General features: G+C 56.6%; 2 protein-coding genes across 2 annotated transcripts in view; one reads left to right on the forward strand and one right to left on the reverse strand.

Annotated features, from left to right (window-relative positions):
- DLEC1 (DLEC1 cilia and flagella associated protein) overlaps positions 1–11,033 on the forward strand; it is a 75,371-nt gene extending 64,338 nt beyond the window's left edge. Inside the window, exons 24-37 of the mRNA XM_020285457.2 lie at positions 350–420; positions 894–1,045; positions 2,754–2,872; positions 3,361–3,431; positions 4,882–5,081; positions 5,185–5,301; positions 5,397–5,522; positions 5,630–5,724; positions 5,940–6,024; positions 6,204–6,422; positions 8,907–9,068; positions 10,022–10,175; positions 10,493–10,616; positions 10,710–11,033. Of these exons, the coding sequence (XP_020141046.2) occupies positions 350–420; positions 894–1,045; positions 2,754–2,872; positions 3,361–3,431; positions 4,882–5,081; positions 5,185–5,301; positions 5,397–5,522; positions 5,630–5,724; positions 5,940–6,024; positions 6,204–6,422; positions 8,907–9,068; positions 10,022–10,175; positions 10,493–10,616; positions 10,710–10,833 (1,819 nt within the window). The 3' untranslated portion in view covers positions 10,834–11,033. The remainder of the gene's footprint in view (positions 1–349; positions 421–893; positions 1,046–2,753; positions 2,873–3,360; positions 3,432–4,881; positions 5,082–5,184; positions 5,302–5,396; positions 5,523–5,629; positions 5,725–5,939; positions 6,025–6,203; positions 6,423–8,906; positions 9,069–10,021; positions 10,176–10,492; positions 10,617–10,709) is intronic.
- An 87-nt stretch (positions 11,034–11,120) lies between these two features.
- On the reverse strand, positions 11,121–22,227 carry ACAA1 (acetyl-CoA acyltransferase 1). The gene is made up of 12 exons (XM_012756388.2): positions 21,951–22,227; positions 21,678–21,771; positions 20,973–21,030; positions 18,980–19,059; positions 18,646–18,688; positions 16,645–16,743; positions 15,544–15,624; positions 14,227–14,417; positions 13,895–14,074; positions 13,541–13,596; positions 13,279–13,424; positions 11,121–11,525 (listed from the first exon to the last, which is right to left on the reverse strand). Exons 1-12 carry the CDS (start codon positions 22,137–22,139, stop codon positions 11,450–11,452), a joined length of 1,293 nt encoding a protein of 430 aa, XP_012611842.1. The 5' UTR covers positions 22,140–22,227; the 3' UTR covers positions 11,121–11,449.
- Between the last annotated feature and the right edge of the window lie 291 nt (positions 22,228–22,518).

Raw genomic sequence — 22,518 nt, forward strand, 5'->3', positions numbered from 1 at the left:
GATAGGGAGTCTGGGCTGGGTTTGCATCCAGGGGTAACCAGGACACAGAGCTGGGGTGGGGGAGGGGATCCCTGCCCTGGAGCCCTCCTGGGTTTCTTGAAACGCAATCCCTGCAGCTGGTGGGTGGCCTGCAGCTGGGATGCTCTGGGTCAGGGGGTACTGTGGGAGCAAAGACCAGAGAAGGAGATGAAGAGGAGATCTGACCAGCTCTCCCCTGGGGAGGAGCAGGCAGGGCCACCTTCCTCTGCTGGGCACCTGGTGGGATGCCGGTTTCCATAGGACATGGCCTGGCAGGTCTTGGGACAGGCTTGGCTACCTTAATATTATTTCTGCATCTCCATTTGTAAAGTCCTGACATGCCTCCTGCCCTGCTAAAGACGGCACGAATCCGAGAGCAGTTGGCCAAGCGAGAGCACCTGGGTAAGAGCAGCCAGGGTGGGGTTGCTGGGCCCAGGCCGTGGCCAGAGCTGGGTTTGGCATGGCCTTCTGAGGATGTGGGCCAGCAGCCTCCAGGGGAGGGGACCAGGACCACAGACCCCTCTTTTCCAGCAAGGGCCCCAAGATGGCCAAGGGTCTCCGCCCAACAGTGCCTTTCTCTCGAATGAGGCCGTTTCCCTGCCATGGCATAGGCCCATGCACAGAGCCTGGGTTTGATTTGGGATGGTGGTGGCTCACGAGAGAGGGCTCCCACTGGGGCCTGGCCCCCAGGAGGTAAGAGAGGCTGGCCAAGCAGGGCCCTGAGCCCCTGGGTTCTGGGCTCCCAAGAGGAGGGCATGTTTAGCCTGGCCAAGGAGAGAGTGGCTTGTCTGCGGCAGTGCTTTGCTAACACCTGAGAGTTTGGGCCTCACTCCCAACCCCAGGGCCCTGAATTCATGCTCCTGATTCCCCCCCAGATTTTATGGAAAACATGTTGTCTCACGGGAAAGGAGCTGCCTTCTTTGCCTACGTGTCCGAGGGCATGCTGGGGGCCTACCAGCAGCTGAGTATTGACATCACAGGCTGTGCGAACATGTGGGGCGAGTACTGGGACAGCCTCATCTGCACGGTAAGGGCACACGGAGGGGGGGGGCGTGGCCGCCACAGCCTTCCTCTTCCGGCTCCCAGTCCTTCAACACCTGGCCTTTAGCCTCTCAAACCTCACCAAATTGAGTGGCGATAACCACCAAGCACGGAATGGGTGTTCACGTGTGACACAACCTCCGGAACTGAGGCTGGGACAGTTCAGTCAGGTGAGGTCCTCACATGCAGTAGAACCTTCCACACCTTTTCCCATGAGGTGCAGGGCTGGGTCCACACCGAGGAGGGCAGAGGAGTCTGTAGGCTGCCTGCCTGGGCCGGGACCCAAGACCTGGAGGGACAATAGCAGCCTCCCAGAGCCACGCCCTTGCCCAGCCCTCTGTGCATTCATTCATTCACCCAGGAGTCCATTCGTTTGCTCCTGCATTTAGCACAAATGGAGCACCTGCAGTGTACAGGTTCCTGTGTGGCCCACTATACTGTGGAGGACACAGGGAGCAATAAGATAACAGATGACACCAGCAAGGAGCTCTTAGTTTAGTATGGAGGGATAACACGACATACATCGTCCTACACCGTTTAGTTGTTGCATAGAAGATTTTCAGGAACTACTTAATAAACTGAACAGGTTAATTATAGTAGATATTTGCTCTAAATTGTTTGTATTATGTATGACAAATGGTTGGTCTCATTAATATACAAAGGATTCTAAATAACAGTAGGGGGGAACAAAAAGTATCCACCGTGGGCAGAGGGTTTGAATAGACAATTCAAGGAAAGACAGATATAGATGGGCAGTAAACATATGAAAATCTGCCACCACCACTGGCATTTATAGAAATGCAAAGTAAAATAACTATGAAATACTGGTTTTCATCAGAGTAGCAAGGTTTAGAAGTCGTTGCTGAAGATGCAGGACAAGGGTGCTTCCAAACACAGTGGGCACGAGAGCCGCCCTTCAGAGGCACTTTGGGAATGTGCTGTGTTCGAATTTAAATTTTCCCCAAGGAAATAAGCAGATAAATGGTTAGATGACTTCGTGCCAGATTTCCCTTTTTTTCAGCACTGTTTATAACAGAGAAAAAATGAAAAGGAAATAACCTCTGGATCCATGCCCACCAATAGAGGATTAGATAAAAAAACACTGGGTCACATCCCTGCAATGGAATTCTATACAGCCTGTTATATGATGCTATAAACTTTTCATTAGTAAAATTGTCTTACGTTGTTAAGATAAAAGAGAATGTTATTAAAGGAAAGCATGTTGTCCAGTCTGCTCCACATTTATATCTGTGTTTTGTGTATAAATGAGAATTGTACACAGTTGTACCCTAAAACGTTGACAGTGAGTCATGCTGCAGGGATAGGATTATAGGTGGTTATCATATTCTTAAATTTAAAAAAAATATGCATTTATTCTTTTTATTGGCAGAGAAAAATAATAAAGTTCTCTCCATTTAAAAGATGCAGAAATTTGATCAGTGGGGCCATGAGAGCCCAAAGGTCCTTAGGCCGCAGTGCCAGGAGGACGACCAGCGATTGCAGGAGGGGAAGGGAAGCTGACGCTGGGAGGCCAGGCAGCCTGGGCTGGGGGTGTCGAGTGGGCATCGAATGGTGCAGAGTGAGGCTGGGACCAAGCTGTGGGGACCCAGGGCTGGCTAGACAAGTGGAGGCCTTTCCTGGGAGGAAGCGTGGTGGCAGCCTGAGGCAGGAGCAGCAAAGGTGTGTGTTTGCAGGTGGGAGACCTGCCGCCGGCAGTCATCCCGGTGCACATGGCTGTGGTGGGCTGCCCCATCAGCTCCCTGAGGACCACCTGCTACACCGCTGACCAGTTCCAGAAGGAGCCTATCATCAGGTGCCACACCCTCGTCTTCTCTGCTCCCCGACGCTCCCCCCCTCCCCGGGAACCCTGTCAGGGCTGCCCACGCCAGCTCGGTGCTCTCCAGCTGGCCCAGGGCCATTTGGTGCCACCTACAAGAAGGCTCCAGGGCAAGGCAGCCTGGAGGAAAGGGTCTTGGGGGGCATGGTTGCTATGTATACATCTTTGAGGGCTTTGGGGGCAGAAGACCTGACTCCCTCACGCGATTGAGCTGGAATCAGCATGGTCAGCTGAGGGTGGGCAGGATGGGTTGCCAGGGCAGTGAGCAGCCTGGGAGTGCGGTTCACCAGGTACTGCATGGGGAAGGCCCGCAGCCCGGGGTCTCAGACCACTGCGGTGCCTCCTCCCTGCCTGAGCCCCAGCCCCAGCCCCAGCCCCAGCCCCAGCCGCCCTCTGTGAAACAGCCCTGCCTGCCAGGTGGACGCTGGCCGTGGCTGTGCTGAATCTGGTCTCCCTGCCTCCAGGTTTGGCACTCAGGTCTCTGGAGGAGAGACAGTTATCCGAACGCTTCGCCTGAATAACTCCAGCCCCTGTGGTGAGATGCTCACGAGCTAAGTTGGGGCTCTTGCCATAGGCTGTGCCTGGTGCTGAGCCAGGCCGGGAGGGAAGACGGGGCTGGGGAAGCTGACAGCTCATGACCAGATCCAGGAGTCCAGGCGGCTGTGGTTACCCAGGGAGGCCCAGAGAGCCAAGGCGGGGCACTGCCCGGGCCAGCCTGGGGTTGTCAGAGAGAGCCACTTCCATCCTGGAGGATGGGACTTGCCCTGGCCCAACCTTGGGTCTCCCAGTGTTGATGGGACTGCAGATGGCCTGCTGTCACCAGGGTCACTGCACATAGGGACAGAGACTTCTAAGGAACCCCTTTTCTCATTCCTTCAGCCAGCAGGACCTGAGCTACATGTCAGCTGCTGTGCCAGGTGCTGGGGCTATAGGACAGCAGGGTCTCTGCCGCAGGGCTTACATCCCGATGGGTGGGACAGGCGTGACTGTGGCCACAGGGTGTTGAGTGTGTTGAGTACGGCTGAAGGGGCAGCCAGAGTGCTAGGAATGTACTGGGGCTCCAGGCTTCCCCATAAGACATGCCGGCCGAGGAAGGGTGAGCCGACGTGGCTTGGGCGAGCATATGGGGTGGAGAGCACCGGGCCTGGGGACGAGCTAGGAGAGAGGCAGGCTCTGTCACTGGAGAGAGGGGATACTGGCCATGCTGGCCCCTGCGGAGGGGCAGGAGCAGGACTGAGGCAGGAGGGGTGGGGAGGATGGGATAGACCAGGCAGATGTGGAGGCTTGGGACAGGATTTCAGGGACTTCTCAATTTGGGAGCTCCTGGGAGACAAGTGGGGCCATCAGCCGGGTATTGGGGAGGAAGATGGAGGAGCTGGAGGACAGCAGGGACAGCCTGGCACTGGGCTGCTACAGGTTGGGAGGGAGAGCAATGTGGGCCCAGTTTAGGTTGGGGACAGATTTAGGGGGTGGCATTCTGTCCAGCTGGGAACTTTCTTCCGTGGTTCTCAGAGGGATGGTACAGCTCGGTTCCTAGAGGGTCAGGCTTTGCCTGGTGGGGGCAGCGGGGGCAAAGGGAGCTCTGAGGGTGCTAGCAGCCCCCAGAGACTACCCTGGCCGGCGCAGGAAGTGAAGGCAGACAGGGCTGCGTGTGGACGGGGAGGAGGGCAGCAGCCTGTCAGCAAACAGGCCAGAGAGAGAGGAGGCTGTGGGGAGAGGGGGGTGCTTGGATTCGGGCGTCTGGACATGGAGACCTGGTCTGGTGACCATGAGGGCTTCAGGCAGTAGAGCCAACGGCATAAGCCTGTAAAGACTATTTTTTAAAAATGAGAATTGCCTGGAAGTGGCATTAGAGAGGCAGCGAGGCCCCCTCCACCCTAGGTATGGGGAGCGGTAGCCTCTGTCTGAGGGGTGCGGGGAGGGAGGCCCAGAGGAGACGGCCTGCTCCTCCCTCATTCCCCGCCCTGCCCCCGTGCCTGCCCCAGACATCCGCCTGGACTGGGAGACCTACACTCCGGAGAACAGGGTGGACCGGCTGGTGGAGCTGCTGGTGTTTTACGGGCCACCATTTCCGTTGCGGGACCAAGCCGGGCATGAGCTCGTGTCCTCAGAGACCCCTGAGGACAGCTTCTCCCTCTGGTCCCCAAGGCCCTCCAGTGAGTCAGCGTCCAGCCCTACCACATCGGTGAGCAGGAGTGGTGCGGCAGGGGGCTGCCATTTTGGCTGCTGAGGTGTGGCCAGTGGGCCAGGTGAGCCCGTGTGAGCCTCAGTGACTCCTTGGTGGATAGGTAGAGGACAGCCACAGCACCAGCAGCATGGCGGGAGAGGCGTTCATCTCAGTCATCCTGCGGGAGCACGACGGCGTGCCCTCCAACCACGTGTACTGTGTCAGCCCCAAGCAGCTGGTGAGTCCGGGTGGGGGCTGGGAGCTGTCGAGTGGAGTCTGCACTGGCCAGTCAGTCGGCATGGGGCAGAGCTGAGGCTGCTGTGTCCGTGCCAGGTGATCCCTGCTGGGGGCAGCAGCACCATCCTCGTCTCCTTCACACCCATGGTGCTCAGCCCCGATACCCTGCACAAGGTGGAGTGTATTGGCTACGCCCTGGGTTTCATGAGCTTGGACAACAAGGTGAGCCTCCTGGCGTGGGGTGGGGACCATAGCCACCACCTCTCTCCTGGGTTGCACATGGCCTGCTCAGCCTAGAGACTGCCAGTGACCAGGCTTGGGCTTGGCAGGTGGAAAGGGAGATTCCAGGGAAGAGGCGTCGCCTGCAGGATTTTGCTGTGGGTCCCCTGAGACTGGACCTGCATGGCTGTGTGAGGCTGGCACAGTGAGTCGGCTGGGCTGCCCTGTCCTCTCCACCCCCCTGTGGGGAACATCCTCACCAGGCATGGGTGGGGACAGACAGAGTCCTCGGGAATGGGAGGGAGGGGACGCCAGCAGGGGGGCCCATGGAAAGGCTGGCCCCAGGCCAGATGAGCAGAGTGGGGGCAGCCAGGAGGCCCAGATGCTGGGCCTGCCCCAGCAGTGCCTACTGCCCCGCAGGTTAGGTGTGGAGCTAGACTATGACAGCTGCATGGAATTCCGGTGCCAGGCCAGTGACCTCATCCCCGGGCAGCCCTGCTCTGGGGTAAGTGCTGCCACCCTCTGGCCCTGCGAATTTACCTGGACCTCACATGTCCCTCTGAGGCACAGGCCTGACAGTCTGAGTTCCCTCCTTCAGCCCTGCCACCTCCCCCCCACCCCCCCAGGGCCGTGGGCTTGAGGAGAGGGGAAAGATGCATCCCTAGCCTCCCCCCACTTGCCCAGGTGCTGAGTGAGCTGGTGACCACCCGCCACATGAAGCTGAACAACACTACAGAAATCCCACACTACTTCCGGCTCCTGGTCTCCAGGCCCTTCTTCGTGTCTCAAGATGGGGCTAGCCGGAGCCAAAGAGCTTCTGGCCCTGGCCGGAAGCAGGCGTGCGAGGAGGAGACAGCCTCGTCGGACAAGCTGCTAGTGCTCCACCCTCAGGAGAACATGCTGGTCCGTGGGGGTGGGGGGCAGGGGGCAGGGGAGGGTGTCCGCAGCCCCCACCTTGATGGCACACACTCACGTGTGTACAGACAACGCACCTGCACATCCTCATGTCTGCACTCAGACGCGGACTGCACACGTGACCCTGCGCGCCCTGCACAAACGGTCCCAGGTGCACTCCCGTCGACATAGCACTTTCAGTACCTCTGCACGGGTGACTTCCACAGGCACGGACGTCCAGGCGTAATGTCCACCCACACGCCTGCTGCAGAGACTCACCCAGACACCTCTCCCTCCCATCCCCTGCTGATGTCCTGGTGCGGGCCGATGCAGCCCTGTGAGCACCGCCACGTCCCACGCACACTCCCTCCCCTTTGCCCACGGTTCGCGCCCTGGCAAAGGTGAGCCCGTGGCTGGACTGCCATACCTGAAGGGCACTCCAGGCCCCAAAGTGATCTTGCCTCTTCTGACAAAGCGTCAGTGAGAGCAGGATCCTAGATTCTGAATTTGGTGTGGGGGGGGGGGTGGCGCCAGGGCCCAGGTGGGAACCACTGACTTCTGCCTCCTTTGGTCACCGAGGCACCTGCAATGAGGATGGGTCGCAGGCCTCTGGGGGGATGGGTGTGTGCACCCCCACATCTGCACGGTGGCCCCCCGCTGTACACGGGCAGGCCAAGGGTAGACAGCCAGGTGGGGTGCCCTTCTGCTTCCCCTTCTGCCTCAGAGGCCCTCCTCCTCCTCTCCTTAGGCTCACGCTCCCTAGAGCCCCAGCCAGCCCTCGCCCACTCTGCACACTCCTGGGGTACCTCGTCCACCTCCAGAGCCTTAGGGAACAGCCATATTCTGTCCCATGTACACACCACACTGTGTGAGGGCCTGCCGTGTGCTAGATGCTTGGCGAGGTGATGGGCCTCCCCCACCCCTCTTCAGGGAGGTAGGGGACACAGATGCAGACACGCAGAGGACAGAATCAAGGGCACCCTGCCCCACTGTGCTCTTGCTCCCTCCTTCAAAGGGGTAAACCAAGAGGAAGCCAGAGCACAGCCAGAGGTCCCGTTCCACCGCAGTTCCCCCTGGGGCTTTGCTGTTAGCCACCAGTTACTTAAGAACCCTAGGGCAGCTCTGGGGAAGCCAAAAGTTTCCCCCAAAAAAGAGCATGAGGCCGGCCGCGGTGGCTCACGCCTGTAATCCTAGCACTCTGGGAGGCTGAGGCGGGAGGATTGCTTGAGCTCAGGAGTTCAAGACCAACCTGAGCAAGAGCGAGACCCTGTCTCTACTACAAATAGAAAGAAATTAGCCAAACATTAGCTAAAAATAGAAAAAAAACTTAGCCGGGCATGGTGGCGCATGCCTGTAGTCCCAGCTACTCAGGAGGCTGAGGCAGGAGGATCGCTTGAGCCTGGGAGTTTGAGGTTGCTGTGAACTAGGTTGACACCACGGCATTCTAGCCTGGGCAACACAGTGAGACCCTGTCTCAAAAAAAAAAAAAAAGGTAACAGCACTGAATCTCACCCTTGTCGTGCTAACAGTGACCAGGCGTCTGGCTCCTGACCAGAATTCTCTCCCAAGTTCTAGAAGCAAACTCAACCTGTCCAAACCGAATTGCCCATCCATTCCCTGCCCTGTCCTGCCCACACCTGTGCCTCCTCTTCGTAGCGGCCTTTCACCTCAGCAAGTACCACCGCCCTCCACCCCCTTGCCCAAGACCCGCTCTGACACCCATCCTGGACTCCTGTCTCTCTCCGACTACCCACTGAGTCCTGCAGATGCCGCTCCTGAATCCCTGTCCACACTTCTCCCTGCTCCCCATCTGCACCCCCATCTTGGTCTAGGGCAGCGGTTTCCAAACCTGGCAGTACATCATTGCCCTAAAAATACAAGCTCCCAGGCCCACCTCCAGAGATGTGAAGGTCTGGGCTGAGATCCCAGAATTTATATTTTTAACAAATGTGTCAGTCCACTCTGATGAGCTTGTACTAACGACCCGTGTCTGGGAGGCAGGAGGCCGAGCTCCACCTGTCCAGCCTGAGTGACGGTCTCAGCCTCCGGACGGGTGTCCTCACACCCACGTGTGCGCCCGCAGCCCACCCCCGACAGAGCTAGTGACCCCGTGGGAGGCGAAGCTGACTCTCACGTTTCCCTGCTTAAACCCGGCAGAGGCTCTTCAGGGTCCTCGGGATAGAGACCAAGTCCCTCCAGAGCTCAAGGGCCCAGCCACAGCCTGGGCATGCGTGGTGGTAACGGGTGGCTCGCTCGCTGTCCCTTCCCCTCTGGCCTCTGACCCAGAGGGCAGGCACGGCTTGGCCCAGCAGGAGCAGGGTGCTGGGCTCAGTGGGTGCTGGGCAGCGTCCGTGGGACGGAAGCACCAGGCGGGGGTGCTGCTGGGCAGGGCTGGGCCCGGCTGGGCCTGCAGGGCTGGGCCGCAGCTGCAGGTGGGGAAGTGGCCGCCTGCCCTCAGCAGCCTGGGATGACGCTGCGCCCACGTCCGCCCAGGTGAACGTGTCCTTCTCGCTCTCCCTGGAGCTGCTCTCCTACCAGAAGCTCCCGGCCGACCAGATGCTGCCCGGGGTGGACATTCGGCAGAGCGCCAGTGGAGAGAAGGAGATGGAGTTTGCTCAGGATCTGCTCCTGGAGTACACCAACCACACCACGCAGGCGAGTCCCAGCCTGCCGGCCTGGGGAGGTGCAGCCGGCCGGGCTCTGTGCTGGCCAGAGGAGGACAGCACCGGCAGGCCCTGCCCGGGGGCTCAGTCTGGCCTGGAAAGAGGCCCGCCCTGAGCACAGAGAGATGAGGGTCCTCATCCTCCCCTGTCTCAGGAGCCCAGAGCCTGGTGAGGGGCTGGAGGGTGGGAAATCAGGGACGGCTCCCTGCAGGAGGTGGCACGTGAAGCCTGTACACGGTTTAATCGAGGGAGAAGGGAAACACTCTGACAGCCAGGCTGCGGGAATGGCCTGATGGGTGGGGACAGTGAGCACCCGAGGCAGCTGCTGGGGACGACTCTCGGGCTCGTGTGGGGCTTCCAGCACCAGGGGAGCACCATCGGTCAGAAGGTCCCCGGCCAGAAGGTGGTGCGGAGGCTGAGCTGGGCCGCAGGTGCGGGTGTGAGGGACGGGCCCAGGGAGGACTGCAGAGGCCAGAGCAGCTGCTGGGGCGCAGGTGGGGGGCCCAGGCGACGGGGTCGTGTACAGCAGGCAGCACCTGAGGGTGATGCGGGCATTGTCAGGAGCTAGAGCAGGACACAGGTGGGGCCTGAGGCTGAGGGACAGTGCCAGATGGCCCAGGGCCCAATAGGGACTGAGGGCCAGACCACAGGAGGCCCCATGGCAGGAGGGTGGCCCGACTGGACCTGGAACAGGGACCAGAGCTTGGTGGGAGGGTGGCAGGGATGGCAGGGGGAGCAGAGGGCGCCGTCCTGGCCCATTCCTGGCACAGAATCCAGCAGCAGCCCCTGGCCTTTGATGGTGTCGCAGCGCCCTGCCGCCCGCTGGGGTGCTTCCTCTGCCGTCCTCAGGAGCATCAGTACTTGGGGCCAGCAGGGTTCCCTGTGTCGTGGAGACCCCAGCCCAGAGCCCAGCTGGAGTGGGCTAGGTCACCTGGTCCCACGCAGGTGGTGCCCCTGCGGGCCATTGTGGCCGTGCCAGAGCTGCAGCTGTCCACCAGCTGGGTGGACTTTGGGACCTGCTTTGTGAACCAGGAGCGAGTCCGGGAAGTCTACCTGATGAACCTGAGTGGCTGCCAGAGCTACTGGACCATGCTGATGGGTATGTCCTGCCCTGCCGCCTGCCCACCGCTCCCCTGCAGGGCTGTGGCAATAATACAAGACCCACAGGAAGGGGCCTGTGTGCCCTGTCCCTGCAGGCTGGCTCCCAGGGCTGGCACACCTGCAATTCATGCAGAGACAGCCAGTCCCCCCATCCCAAGTGACCCCAGGGTTGCCCTGGCCTGTGGTGCTGGCCGAGACCAGAGGTGCACCCCCGAGATGCGGGCAGGCCTGGGAGGGGGGCGGGGGGTGGTGAAGACTTCCCAGGGCGGCACATGGAGCTGCCTGAGCTGGCGTGTCCTCTTGCCCTCGTTACAGGCCAGCAGGAGCCAGCCAAGCATGCTGGGGCCTTCAGGGTCTCCCCAAGCAGTGGGCTGCTGGAGGCACGGCCCACCAATGCACCCCCAACCTCCGTCACCCTGCAGGTTTACTTCACTGCCAGGTACAGCCCCTCTCGGCCTCCCCCGCACTGTCCACAGGGCAGGAGCCCCTGCCCAGGGTCCCCTCCTGACCTCAGCCCCGCCGCTCCCCACAGGAGCAGTGAGCTGTACGAGTCCACGCTGGCGGTGGAAGGCGTGCTCGGCGAGAAGGCCTGCGCCCTGCGGCTCCGGGGCCAAGGCTCTTACGATGAGAGATACTTGTTGCCCCACCAGCTCTGAGGCTCTGCCCGCCCTCAGCCCCAGGCCCCTGCTGTGGAATCAATGTGGCCCCGGGCTGAGAGCAGGTCTGCTGGGCCAAACACAGACTGGACTTCTGAGCAGCTCCTGGAATGAAGGAGTCCCCCTCCTTGACCTGGTCTCAGCCTAGGCCCTGCACACTATGTCCTTGGAGCTAATGTAAACGATAGGTGGGGACCTTAGCAGCTAAGAATCAATACTCAGATCGAGCACAGAGAAGACCAGCATGGTGAAAACTGGCCCCTAGGAAAGAAACACAGCCACTAAGATAAGTGAACGCACATTTACTATGTTCATTGCAGTCTTCATCCATGAATCTCCTTTCCCCCAGGAATTACACGATGGCCTTGTGGCCTGGGTGACCGTGGCTGACTTTGGCCCAGCTAGAGGGGGCCTGACAGGGGGTGACCCAACACCCCACCCACTCCTGTATTGTGTCATCAGTGTTAGTATTTTCCAAATTAGTTCAAGTGCTTTGATTTCTCTGCTTCCACCATCACCAGTGCTGAATTTCCCCACGTGGTTTGGCTTCTGTAGTGTCGCTCCCCTGCTGCTAGAGCAGGACTGTCTGCGCAGCGCCTCGAGCCCGGGGCCTCACTCAGTTCCCCGGGTATTCAAAGACAGCAGCGGCTCCCATTCCAGTCCCGATGCACATGGACACCACTCCGTATGCCCTGTGGGAACAAAACTGAGTTGGCTGGGCAAAGGCATGCTGGGCGGAGGCCCCACCACCAAGCTACACCCAGACTAGGCGGAGCTGGAATGGACCAAGGCTGTCATGGACCATGACAGGATGCAGAACCATCAGACCAGATGTGGGGGCAAGCAGTACCCTGACCTTCCACCTAGGTGCACACACAGGGTGGCAGATGCCCGGTGCAGGCCAGGGGCCCTTTCAAGCCTGGCCCTCAGGGAAGACAGGGATCATGCCCCTGCATCCTCAGTTCAGAGTGTTTATGTGCACCTGCCCCCCTCCCCAGGAGCTGATCATCATCCCAAAAGACAAAATCCTGAACACCATAATCCCGAATATTCAAATCCTAAAAGATCAAAATCCTGAAAACATAGTTCTGGAAAAAATAAATATCTTTTATTTGCATTTTTAAAAGGGGATTTGAGAAACAAAAACACAACAGAACACTTCCTAGGCCATTTTACACAATAAAATAGGCAATAATAATATACATATTTTTGTAAGCATATACTCAGGTATACCAATGACAGCTGCACAGGTTTGTTACGAGCAGATGAACCATATTCATAAAGAAATAGGTCAAGGCCGGGCGCGGTGGCTCACGCCTGTAATCCCAGCACTTTGGGAGGCCGAGGCGGGCAGATCGCTCGAGGTCAGGAGTTCGAAACCACCCTGAACAAGAGTGAGACCCCGTCTCTACTATAAATAGAAAGAAATTAATTGGCCATCTGATATATATAGAAAAATTTAGCCAGGCATGGTGGTGCATGCCTGTAGTCCCAGCTACTGGGGAGGCTGAGGCAGGAGGATTGCTTGAGCCCAGGAGTTTGAGGTTGCTGTGAACAAGGCTGACACCACGGCACTCACTCTAGCCTGGGCAATTAAGCGAGACTCTGTCTCAAAAAAAAAAGAAATAGGTCAAAAAGCAAAATTTATAAACACACATCATTATGGTTGGTGATTGTGTGCACCCAGCTTTATAACTGGCTGTAGAAATACTGGGATGGACAAACTAAGTCTTTTGACAAGATTGATGGAAAACCATGGGGTCACCCCACAGCACATGCAGTTGCCCGAGAGCCAAGAGATCGTGAGAAATTTCATTTTTCACAAATGCTGATGTACAAAAAGGACATCTCTTCGTTTACTGAGGAGGTGTCAATGTTTTCACATACACGCACAATGCTTACACACGAAGTCAACGTTGTGGTAATGGACTTTCATGGACTCAAATTTCTGATTTCAAGGCAGCAGGAGAAAAGTCTGTCCCAGCTCTCAGGAGAGAGACCAGTTCACCTTCCGTATTTGTCCTCTCCAGGCCCCCAGCCAGTCGATGGTGCCACCAAGACTGAGGGCAGAGCTCCCCCACCTAGCGCTCTCAGACGCACACACTAACCTCCTCCGGAAACACAGACACAGCCAGAATCAGGCTTTACCAGGTTTCTAGATATTTCTTAATCCAGTCAAGCTGACACCTCAAATGAAGTCCAAAAAATTCACCCCTTGTCAACTTGACACCTATACACATTGCCTTAAACCATACTTAGTTTCCAAATAAAGACAATAACAGGTTCCACCTAACATGACGCAACTATCCTACGTACAACCGAAAACATGCTAATCCCTTCCCCAGAATATAGCTTTCAGGATTTCAACATTTGGGATTGTATCTTTTGGGATTATGATCCAAACCCCATCTCCCCTATCCTGTGCCCACGAGGAGCCAGCCTTACTTCTTTCCGCGGCGCTTCAGCTCGTTGAGCAGCGTGATGACCTGTCGTGCCCCAGTGCAGCCCAGTGGGTGCCCCAAAGCCACTGCACCCCCTAGAGGGTTCACCTTCTCAGGGGGCAGTCCCAGCTTCTCCACACAGTAGACAGCCTGGAAGGAGGCAGAGCATCAGCTGTAGCTCTGTCACCCCCTCCCCTGTACCCCATGCCTGCTTGTTCCACCTAGGCTGTCCACGGCCAAGGCAATGTTGAGAAACTAGGGCTCACCTGGCTTGCAAAGGCCTCATTGATCTCAAAGATGTCCACATCATTCACTGTCAGTCCTGCAAGCAAGGTAAAGATCTGAGCTGACACAGTGGCCCCTTTAGCAGGACCCTTAGTCTCCCCGGAGCCCTGCCCCAACCATAAGCCTACAGGCTGCCTGGGTATGTTTCTTCCAGAAAGGTGAGCAGGTCCTAGCTTTGGGGTATGGGGTGCTGGCCTGCCCTACCTTTACTCTGCAGCACCCAAAGGGCCCCACCACCACCCACCTGTCCCCTGCTACACGCCCAGCAACAGCATGCAAGGCAAGAATAAGGTCCAAGTAGGGCTCAGATCTAGGGTGTGAAGGAGCCACCTTACCTGCTTTTTGCAAAGCTACAGGGATGGCATAGGCAGGTCCAATGCCCATGATGTCAGGCGGGACCCCAACCACTGCATAGGACCTCAGGACCCCAAGGATCGGAAGGCCCAACTCTTCTGCCTTGGACCTCCGGGCCAGCAGGATGGCAGCTGCCCCATCACTCACCTGGCTAGAGTTTCCTAGGGGCAAATTGTGGCATCAGAGCAGGCTTGAAGAGATCCAGCCCTCCCACATCCACCTTACAGAGAGGCCCAGTCTGCTCCAGACCCCCAGAGCAGAGCCCCCAGCATGCGTGCCCCGTTTCCTCACACCCTTCCCAGCCTGGTCTCACCAGCTGTGGTAGAGCCGTCCTTCTTGAAGGCAGGCTTCAGTTTGGCCAGGCCCTCCATGGTGGTGCTGGGGCGGATACCCTCATCCTGGGTCACAGTGATGCTCCTCTCAGCGCCTTTGTCATCATGGACCGTGGTGGTCACAGGCACAATCTCAGCTTGGAAACAGCCCTTGCTCTGGGCTCTTGCTGCCCTGCCAGCACCAGGGACAGCCAGGCTCAGGCTCCCTTCTTCCCTGCCCCCACCTGCTGCCTATTTGGGCAGATGCAAGCTGAGACTGCTAAATTTGGGGACTATTTAGCCTTAGGGGAGCTCTGAGGGATTGGTGGGGGCTCCTCACCACCCCCACCTGCTCCTGGGAGTTGGCATGCCCAAGGCCTTACAGGGCCTTCTCTGCCATCAGCCCCAGATCTCCAGATTATGGCCAATCCCAAACTCAAGGGGGAGGAGGAAGTTTGGAGGTGGTGTACCCACCTTAGAGCCCTTCGTCCAAAAGGGACTAAGCCTGCTTGGGTCTCTCTGCTAAACTGAGGATGGAGCCACACAAATATCTGTGCTGGTTCTGCTAACTTTTCTATTTAAATCTAACAGCTCAATTTCATCCATCCCCCACTTTCTACATATTTAAAATGACACTTACTAAACTACTTGATGCATTTTTTTATTTAAACAGTTTTACAGCACAAGGCATTCGCAATCATGTGCAAAATATAAATGCTCAGGGGCATTCCAATGGGAAGGAATCAGATGCTTTCCACAAATTTTCCAATGGTTACCTAAACCCAAATGGTTAAGAATCACTGCCTCAGAGAAGTCCACCTGGCCCAGATACCACTCCCTTCCATTGCTGTCATTTCTCTGGACAGCTGGGGCTTACTAACCTAGGCTGTCCCTGGCAGAGGCCTGAGGCCCTGGCATTTCTATGATGTTATCCCCAGCTTCTGCCTCAGCACACTACCACCAACACAGCATGGGCCAGAAGCTAGGATGCCAGGGTCCCTAGCACTGCCGGCCCCACACTCCAGGCTACCCAGAGGAGCCTGTGGCTGCCATATTCAATCACCAAACCAAAGCCAGTTAGAGAAGAAAGTTCTGGCCCTCATTCTTCTCCCAATAAATAGATGGGGAAACTGAGGCCAAACCAGGGAGAAAACACTCTGGGTGAACAGATAGTAACAGAACCTGGACCTGCTACAAACCTATAGTGGCTCTGGTCACTGCCCGGCTGTATCCTCAGGACAGCACTATGTCAAACTACTTAGGAAAGCCTCAGCACTTCACTCTCAGCTCTCTCAACAGCCCCCCCAGGCAGCACTCACTTCTGCTGGGAAGCCAGCGCAAAGGTATCCTGCTTCTCCCGGGAAATGCCAAACCGCTCGGCCACATTCTCCGAGGTTATCCTAGAACACAAATGGCAAATAGTGTGGGCACTTGTCTGGCAGCCTGGGGACTGGACCAGGCTGTAGAGCTGTGCTGGGACTCTGGGTGCTAGGGCTGTAAGCAGGGGAGGACAGGAGGGCCCATCCATGCCACAGAGACAGGAGTGACCACTCAGGATGCGGTGCACCCTCCCCAGGGTGGATGTAGTAGCACAGAGGGAGTCAGCAACGCTGGCCAATCCAAAGAGACCTTCTTCAAGACAGAGGGCAGCCTGCATGGGAGCTGGGGAGGGCGGTTGCAGAAAAGAGTTCATTCCCATTGAAGAAAACCGCTTTAACGTAGGGAGATGAGAACTCCCACACCCACTGTGGAAGGGCCAAACCTAGGCTTTCTGGTCGCCTTGGCTGGGGCTTATTCTTATCCTGGGAGCCCAGAGCTGTAGGTAGGCCTTCTCGCCTAGGATTCTGGCTTTATAGGCTTCCCTTAGAGATATGGTATGTGGAAGAAGCCAAGGCACTGCCCCTCTCCAAGCCTCAGTCTCCTCACATATCATATATCCACTGGAGCCAGGCCTCCCTCCCCATGGACCTTAGAAGCTCAGAACATGGGCTACAGAGCTAAGGTGCTCCGGACAAATGCAATGTATTTTTCATGTTGCACCTGACAGGGCCTGAGTTCCCCCAGCTGCACATTCAGTAATCAAAAGGTCCCCACCTCCCGCTCAACTTTCTAAGCCTCCAAGGATTTGGAGTAGAGCTGCCAATGTCCTTCTGTGACTGAGCACCTGAGTGTGGGGGTGACAGGGTGGGCTGTGTTTGGAAACTCGAGGGCACAGAGAGGACCTGGAGGGCTCAGGAAAGGGAAGTCATGGGCAGCATCAAATCCCACCCCCAGAGTCCGTGCAGAGCAGACCACGCCCAAAGGAAGGAGGCCAAGGCTTGGCACTGCCGGCCACAGCGATGATAAAGTTCCTCGGCCCCTGCTCCAGGCCAGGCAGAAGCTGAGGGGGCACAGGCACAGGGAGCTAGGGGTACACTCACCCCATGGGAATCAGGCAATCTCTAGCCTTCTCGTTCTCCACCAAGCGGGAAGTAATATTTCCGGGATTCCCTCTGTCGGCCAGGGACATGGACTCCACCCTGAGGAGAAGGAGGAAGTGAGCAGAGCCCTAGCAGGACTCCCCCAGGGATGGCTATACATTTGGCAAGTGCTGGGAAATAGCCAGAGAGCCCTTGGGAAGCCCAGTGGGCTGTCTGGGAGCCACGGGCAGGGCACGTGGCCAGTAAGGTATTGGCAGAGCTGGGGGTGCAGGACTGCTGAGCCCTGTCTCTGCCTCTGCACCCATCCCAGGACACAGCACTGCCCAGTCCACACTCCCAGGGGCAGCGCTGTGCTTCCCTACATAACTGCTAACTCAGCCAACAGGCAGGTCGGGAGGACAGTCTTCGGGTGTCAGCCACAGTGGAGGAAACACATCCAACAAGCCCGGGCCCTGCCCTCTGGGCCCACAAATTCAGAGGGGAGAAGAGACAAATGTTTTAAAAGTAACCACAAAACTAAGATCAAAGAGTGATCTGACCTGCATAGAAAAGGAAGTGCTACAAGCTGAGAGCAAGGCGAGCTCCCCAGCTTAGTGTGGGCTTAATGGGCTCCCAAGAGGTGGGGGACCATCAGGCCTCAAGGGATGGTAACAGGTAACCTTGACTGAGTGCTTTTCATGTGCCCCGCACTATTTTGAACTCTCTGCAGGTATGAGAGTACTTCAAACCATGTCAGTTACATGATATATGTCCCCTAGTGTTAGCTGCTGTTATTCCATTTAGTCGTCTCATCAACTTCAACAGAGCTGAGGCAGGTATCCCATTTCATTGATGAAGACACTGAGGTCCATACAAGTTGAGTAACTTGTCCACAGTCACCCAGCCTGGATCCAAATTTAGGTAGTCTGGCCCTAGAGCCTACTCCCAACTAGGATGCCTTGGGCCACACGTCATGATCAAAGCTTATGGGGAATAAGCTATGATGTGAGTGTCAGTCCTGGCCCAGATCCTTAATATCCTAGTACCAGGGTCCTTAACCTACTTGGGGATCTGATGTCCTCTAAGAAACTCACGAAGGCCCCAGTCCTTTTTAAGTCACTCACACCACCTCTCCCCCAGTAACACAGAGGGACATGAGAGAAATCAAAGGGCAGTGGCCAAAGTCTCTGCAGAGGCCTCTTTGGCCTTATTTACAACTGCAGACATAGGGCAGTCCGACCCAGTTCCAGTTAGCATGGCCCTGGGACAGGGGCTGGCAATGCTTCTAAAAGAAACACTATCTAGAGGCTTAGAGAGGCAGCAGGAGCACGTCAGAACCCTGGGGCTGCTCCCGTCCCCAAGCCTGCCAAAGCCCTCACTCCCCCTGCCCTCCCAGCACCAGATGCCCCCCAAGCCCGGGCCCCAGTGCCCTTCTCTTCCCTGAAGACACTGCCAAATATGACTTCTGCAACTCCATTCTTTGCAGCCAAAGATGGAGCCACAATCCTGGTAGAGGTGACAGTGACCAAACCACCAAAAATTTAACCATATCCATCAGAACCCAGTAGGCAGCTGGAAGACCAGGTAGGGGACAAGGAGACAGACAGCCTAGTAAGATGAACGAACTGGTTATAGAGTAGGCAGCTGTCTCTGGCTCTAGGGAACCAAAACTGCAACTTCTCCCTCAGCAGCATCATGAATCAACAAGGGCCACAAAAGGAAACCCAAGTGCTATATTTTCTCAAATTTCTTGCCCACATTTTCCAGCCTGACATATTTCCAAGGAAGAAAGCTTTCAGAGGCCAACTGCTCTCCCCTGCCAGGCTGAGAGGTGTGGGCAATTTCTGAAGCAGCCGGAGTCGGGAGCCACTCCTAAACTCCATTTGTGAGAACCCACTCCCGGCCAGCTGCCTAAAGGGGACAGAGGAATCCTGAAATCATGGCCTCCGAGAAGTCAGGAGATGAAAATTAGTTTTATTGTCATAAGTTGGTTAATAAGCTCCAGCAGAAAAAAATTCTTACCCACAGGCCATGCCAATGTCATAAGACCCATTTCTGATGCCACCTGCAACAAAAGCATTTCATAAACATCCTCTGCCAGAGTCCATCTGTTCTGGAAGCAGCAGAGCCTCTTCCCCACCGGGTCTCTAGGTGGGACTCAGCCCCAGCCTCAGAGAGGAAAGGCCCAGGAGTGTTCAGTAAAAGGCTTGGGGTATTCCTTCACTCTTTCTGTGGTTAGAGTCCTCTCAGAAATCCTGATTGCTTGCCCAGCAATCAGCGACGTTGCTGACCTAACCCATGTGGCCAGAACCAAGGCCAGGCTGGGTCAGTGGGCACCCACTCAGTCCCAACTTACCAGCTATGCTGGCCACTGCCTGTAGCCCTGATGAACACTGTCTGTTGACAGTAGACAAAGGCACAGTCTCTGGGATGTCACTGAAACAGAAGGTAAGACAGTAGAGTGAGTCCCCTCTCCCCTGCCAGGCTCTCATGGAAGTCGGGCCTGTGCTTCTAACTGCCCCCAAAGACCAGGGAAACAAACCCTGCAGCCCTGACCCCATGCCAGGCCAGATCCATGGAATGGGGAGTGGGCAACTACTGGGGGACCCCATCTCTGCAGGCTCTTGCTCCCCAGGGTCCCACAGGCATATGTCCTCCCTTCTATGACTCTCCTCAACCAAAGGCCAACCACAGTCCAAAGGCAAGAGAAGCCTGTTTGGGCAACAGGAATCCTTCATTTTCTCTTTTTGAAGATTCAAAATGAAAACTATGCATGTCTGTTTCCCCCAAAGAAGAGAGAAGAGGGCCTGTTACTGGGACAGAGCACCAGAGCAAAAGGAACGCCTAAAGTCTGAGGCCAGAGGCCATCCTCACTCTTTCAGACTTACTAGTAACCATACGGCTAACGCTTCACGTTCCCATTCACTCCTGAGAGCCTGTTCCCAGCTGGATAAAGAAGTCTGATGGACACCATGTAGTCTAACATCCCTTGCTGGGGGGGGGGGGGGCGTCCCTCAGGCTCTCACACTGGTCTGACCCCTGGATGCTAGTAAGGTTGTCCCTCCTGATGTAACCTGCCTCGGCCAACAGTACAAAGCCCTAGGGAAATCTCTAGGCCTTCTGCAGACCCATGGCCTCAGAACAGAAGGGAGTAAAAGTACCCTGGTGATTCTGGTGTGCAGCCAATGTTGGGAACCCCTGAGCCAGGCCAGGCTCTGCAGGCCTGTACAGCCTGTTTAACGCCTCCCAGGTCCCCTAACTCCCTATTATCTAGTTCCTACTCCTTCACCCAATCCACCAAAGGTTCACTAAATACATACTTAGCACGAGGCACCACTTGAAGGATGCTGAGATGCTTAGAATACTGTGCCCTAGCAACACACAGAAAATGAATCAACTAGCAGAGACTGAAATAACAGGGCAAGATGGCAAAACCACGTCACAAGGAAGTACTTGGCTAGCTACTGGAGGTAAGAGGCTCTTATTTTAAGCCTGAGAGCTTGGCTAAGTCATGCTACAATGGTGAGACTGTATTTGGATAGGCTTTAGCTAAGGCAGACAGAGGAGGTAGGGATAGCACTTCCAGGGGACAAAATGACCAGAAGAGGGAAGGATAGTAGGCAAACAGGCTGGCTGAAAGAAGATAAGTCAAGGCAAGTAAGCAGCTGGGAGATGAGGCTGGAAGGTAAGTCTGGAGCCAGATTGCAGGTGGCCTTGAACTACAGGCTAAAGTCTGAACCTCTCCTGGTTCCTAGAGGATTTTGTTTTCCCTGTTGCTTCACCGGCTAATGTTCCTATTATTTCTCACCAAGCAGATGGAAGTACAAAGCTAAGAAATTCTTAAATCTGCACATGAAAATAACTTAAGCACTGCTCCTCCACCTTGGGACAGCAGGTGTTTAAGTGCAAGTTTCCCAGGGTTGCCTCCTTCTCCAGAGTTCTGTCCTATCTCCACGTCTGCTGATATGACTAGAGTTCCCAGCTTGCTCAACTGGCATAAAGGCTCAAAGTCACTCTTCAGCATGCCTACTTGGTTATTTACATGACAAATGAGTACAGAGTCCACACTTTAAATAGGCAAGCAACAAGCTGGCTTTGGCTAAAAATCAAGCCACAGAGAACTTTTGCTTCAGTCCCCAAGGCCCCAGCTGTCTTGGCTCAGCACTGGGTAATACACCCGTGCTTCAAACTCAGGAGAAAGGTTGAATCTACCAGAGGAAAGTGCTAAGAATTCTGGTTGCGTCAAGGTCTAACATCCAATGGGATCCTCCCCCACCCACAGGCCAAGTTCCCTGGGCCCTGGGCCCACTCACAGTGGCCAACCCAGAGCTAGAACTAGAAAAGTTTACCTCAGAAATTGGGCGATCCGGGCCATGACTGCCCCGGCCCCAGGCTGAAGCACATTTCCTGTGGACAACAAACCTTTATTCAGTGCCTGGTGACATTCTGGGCACTAAGATATAGTTGTGAATACCAGAGAGGAGACATTCCAGGTCTTCAAGACTAGCCCTTAGTAGGTACGCTCATTTGCCACTCCAGAACTTCAGCGTTTGGAGCAGGGAGAGCCAGCCATACAACAGTTTGTCCTGGTCATACACCAGCTCCTGTCCCTGAGGGTCCCAAGCGCACTTGCTCATGCACCCTGCTTTTCCAAATCAGCACAGATGGGCAGGTTACCTGTCTTTAAAGGCAACATGGAAGACTTTAAGGAAAGGATGCAATGCAAAACTTAAAGTCTAACAGAACTGATCCTGTCAGTTAGAGAAATGAGTTTCTGAAAATGCACACCTCCCTGAGCGTCCTCCCCCAAGCCCTGCAGTCACTCTAGAGAGGCGGAACCGATTCCTGACCTAGAGGAGGCACCGACTGGACGAGACTCTGGCGCCATATTATGTTGTTATATGTCAAGGCTGCAGGTGTAGGGGTGGGAAGTAGTGTAGGACTGAAGGTGGAGGCCATCGATGTTCCCCTCAGTGAAAATTCAATGTGGGGTGGGCTTTTCAGGAATGGGAAAGCGGGGAGGGCTCAGCGCAGGGCCTGGGTGGTGCGCTCACCTACGCAGATGTCCCCCAACTGCTCCGGCCTCAGCTTCACGTCCCGGAGAACCGCCGTCATGACGGCCGACAGAAGCTCGTCGGGGGTGGTGTCCTGCAGCGGGAAAAGGAGCCGCGGTGACGCCCACTCCCCTACGCCCACCCCGGGAGGCAAAGCGACCACAGCTCGGGCGCGGAGCTGCCTCCGGCGTCGAGGGGAACCAAGCAGACGAGCCGGACCCCAGCCCGCCCGGCCGTCTTCTCACACTCATCGCCCGAACCGATGGGCCTCACCTTGAAGCCACCGCGGCCCGCTCTGCCGATGGCCGTGCGCCGCCCGTGCACCACCACCACGTCCGCGGCGGAGGCCTGCGGGTGGCTGCTCAAGCACGGAGCGGCCTGCGGCTCCCAGCCCGAATCCGGCTGGCCCTTCAAGTGGCCCAGCACTACCTGCAGCCTCCGCATCGCGCCGCTCGGCCCCATAGACCAGCCACTTGCCCGGGAACTGACCGTCGGAGCTAACAAACCGCTGCCCGCGCAGGCGCAGAACCACACCGCAGCCCCGAGGCCTAAACCCCGCCCACAGCCCTGCGGACCAACGCAAACGTCCTTCCACAAGTCCCGCCCACCTCACCGCAGCCAACCAGAAGGCGAACTGCCTTAGCACCCGCCCCCAACCCCTACCGTTGGTCACAGGCCCTCCGAGGCCAAGCCCAGGGTCTCCACCGAGAGGAGCGTTCCACCCAAAGCCCCGCCTACCGTAGCCTCCCGCGGCCAACCAGGAGGTGGGTCCTTCTGAAGTCCCGCCCACAAATGAAGACCATAGCCTTTCCACTTTCTGCAACCTTTTGCTGCCAAACCC

The sequence above is a fragment of the Microcebus murinus genome, chromosome 1 (assembly GCF_040939455.1).
Source record: "Microcebus murinus isolate Inina chromosome 1, M.murinus_Inina_mat1.0, whole genome shotgun sequence".
In the NCBI taxonomy this organism is placed as follows: domain Eukaryota; kingdom Metazoa; phylum Chordata; class Mammalia; order Primates; family Cheirogaleidae; genus Microcebus; species Microcebus murinus.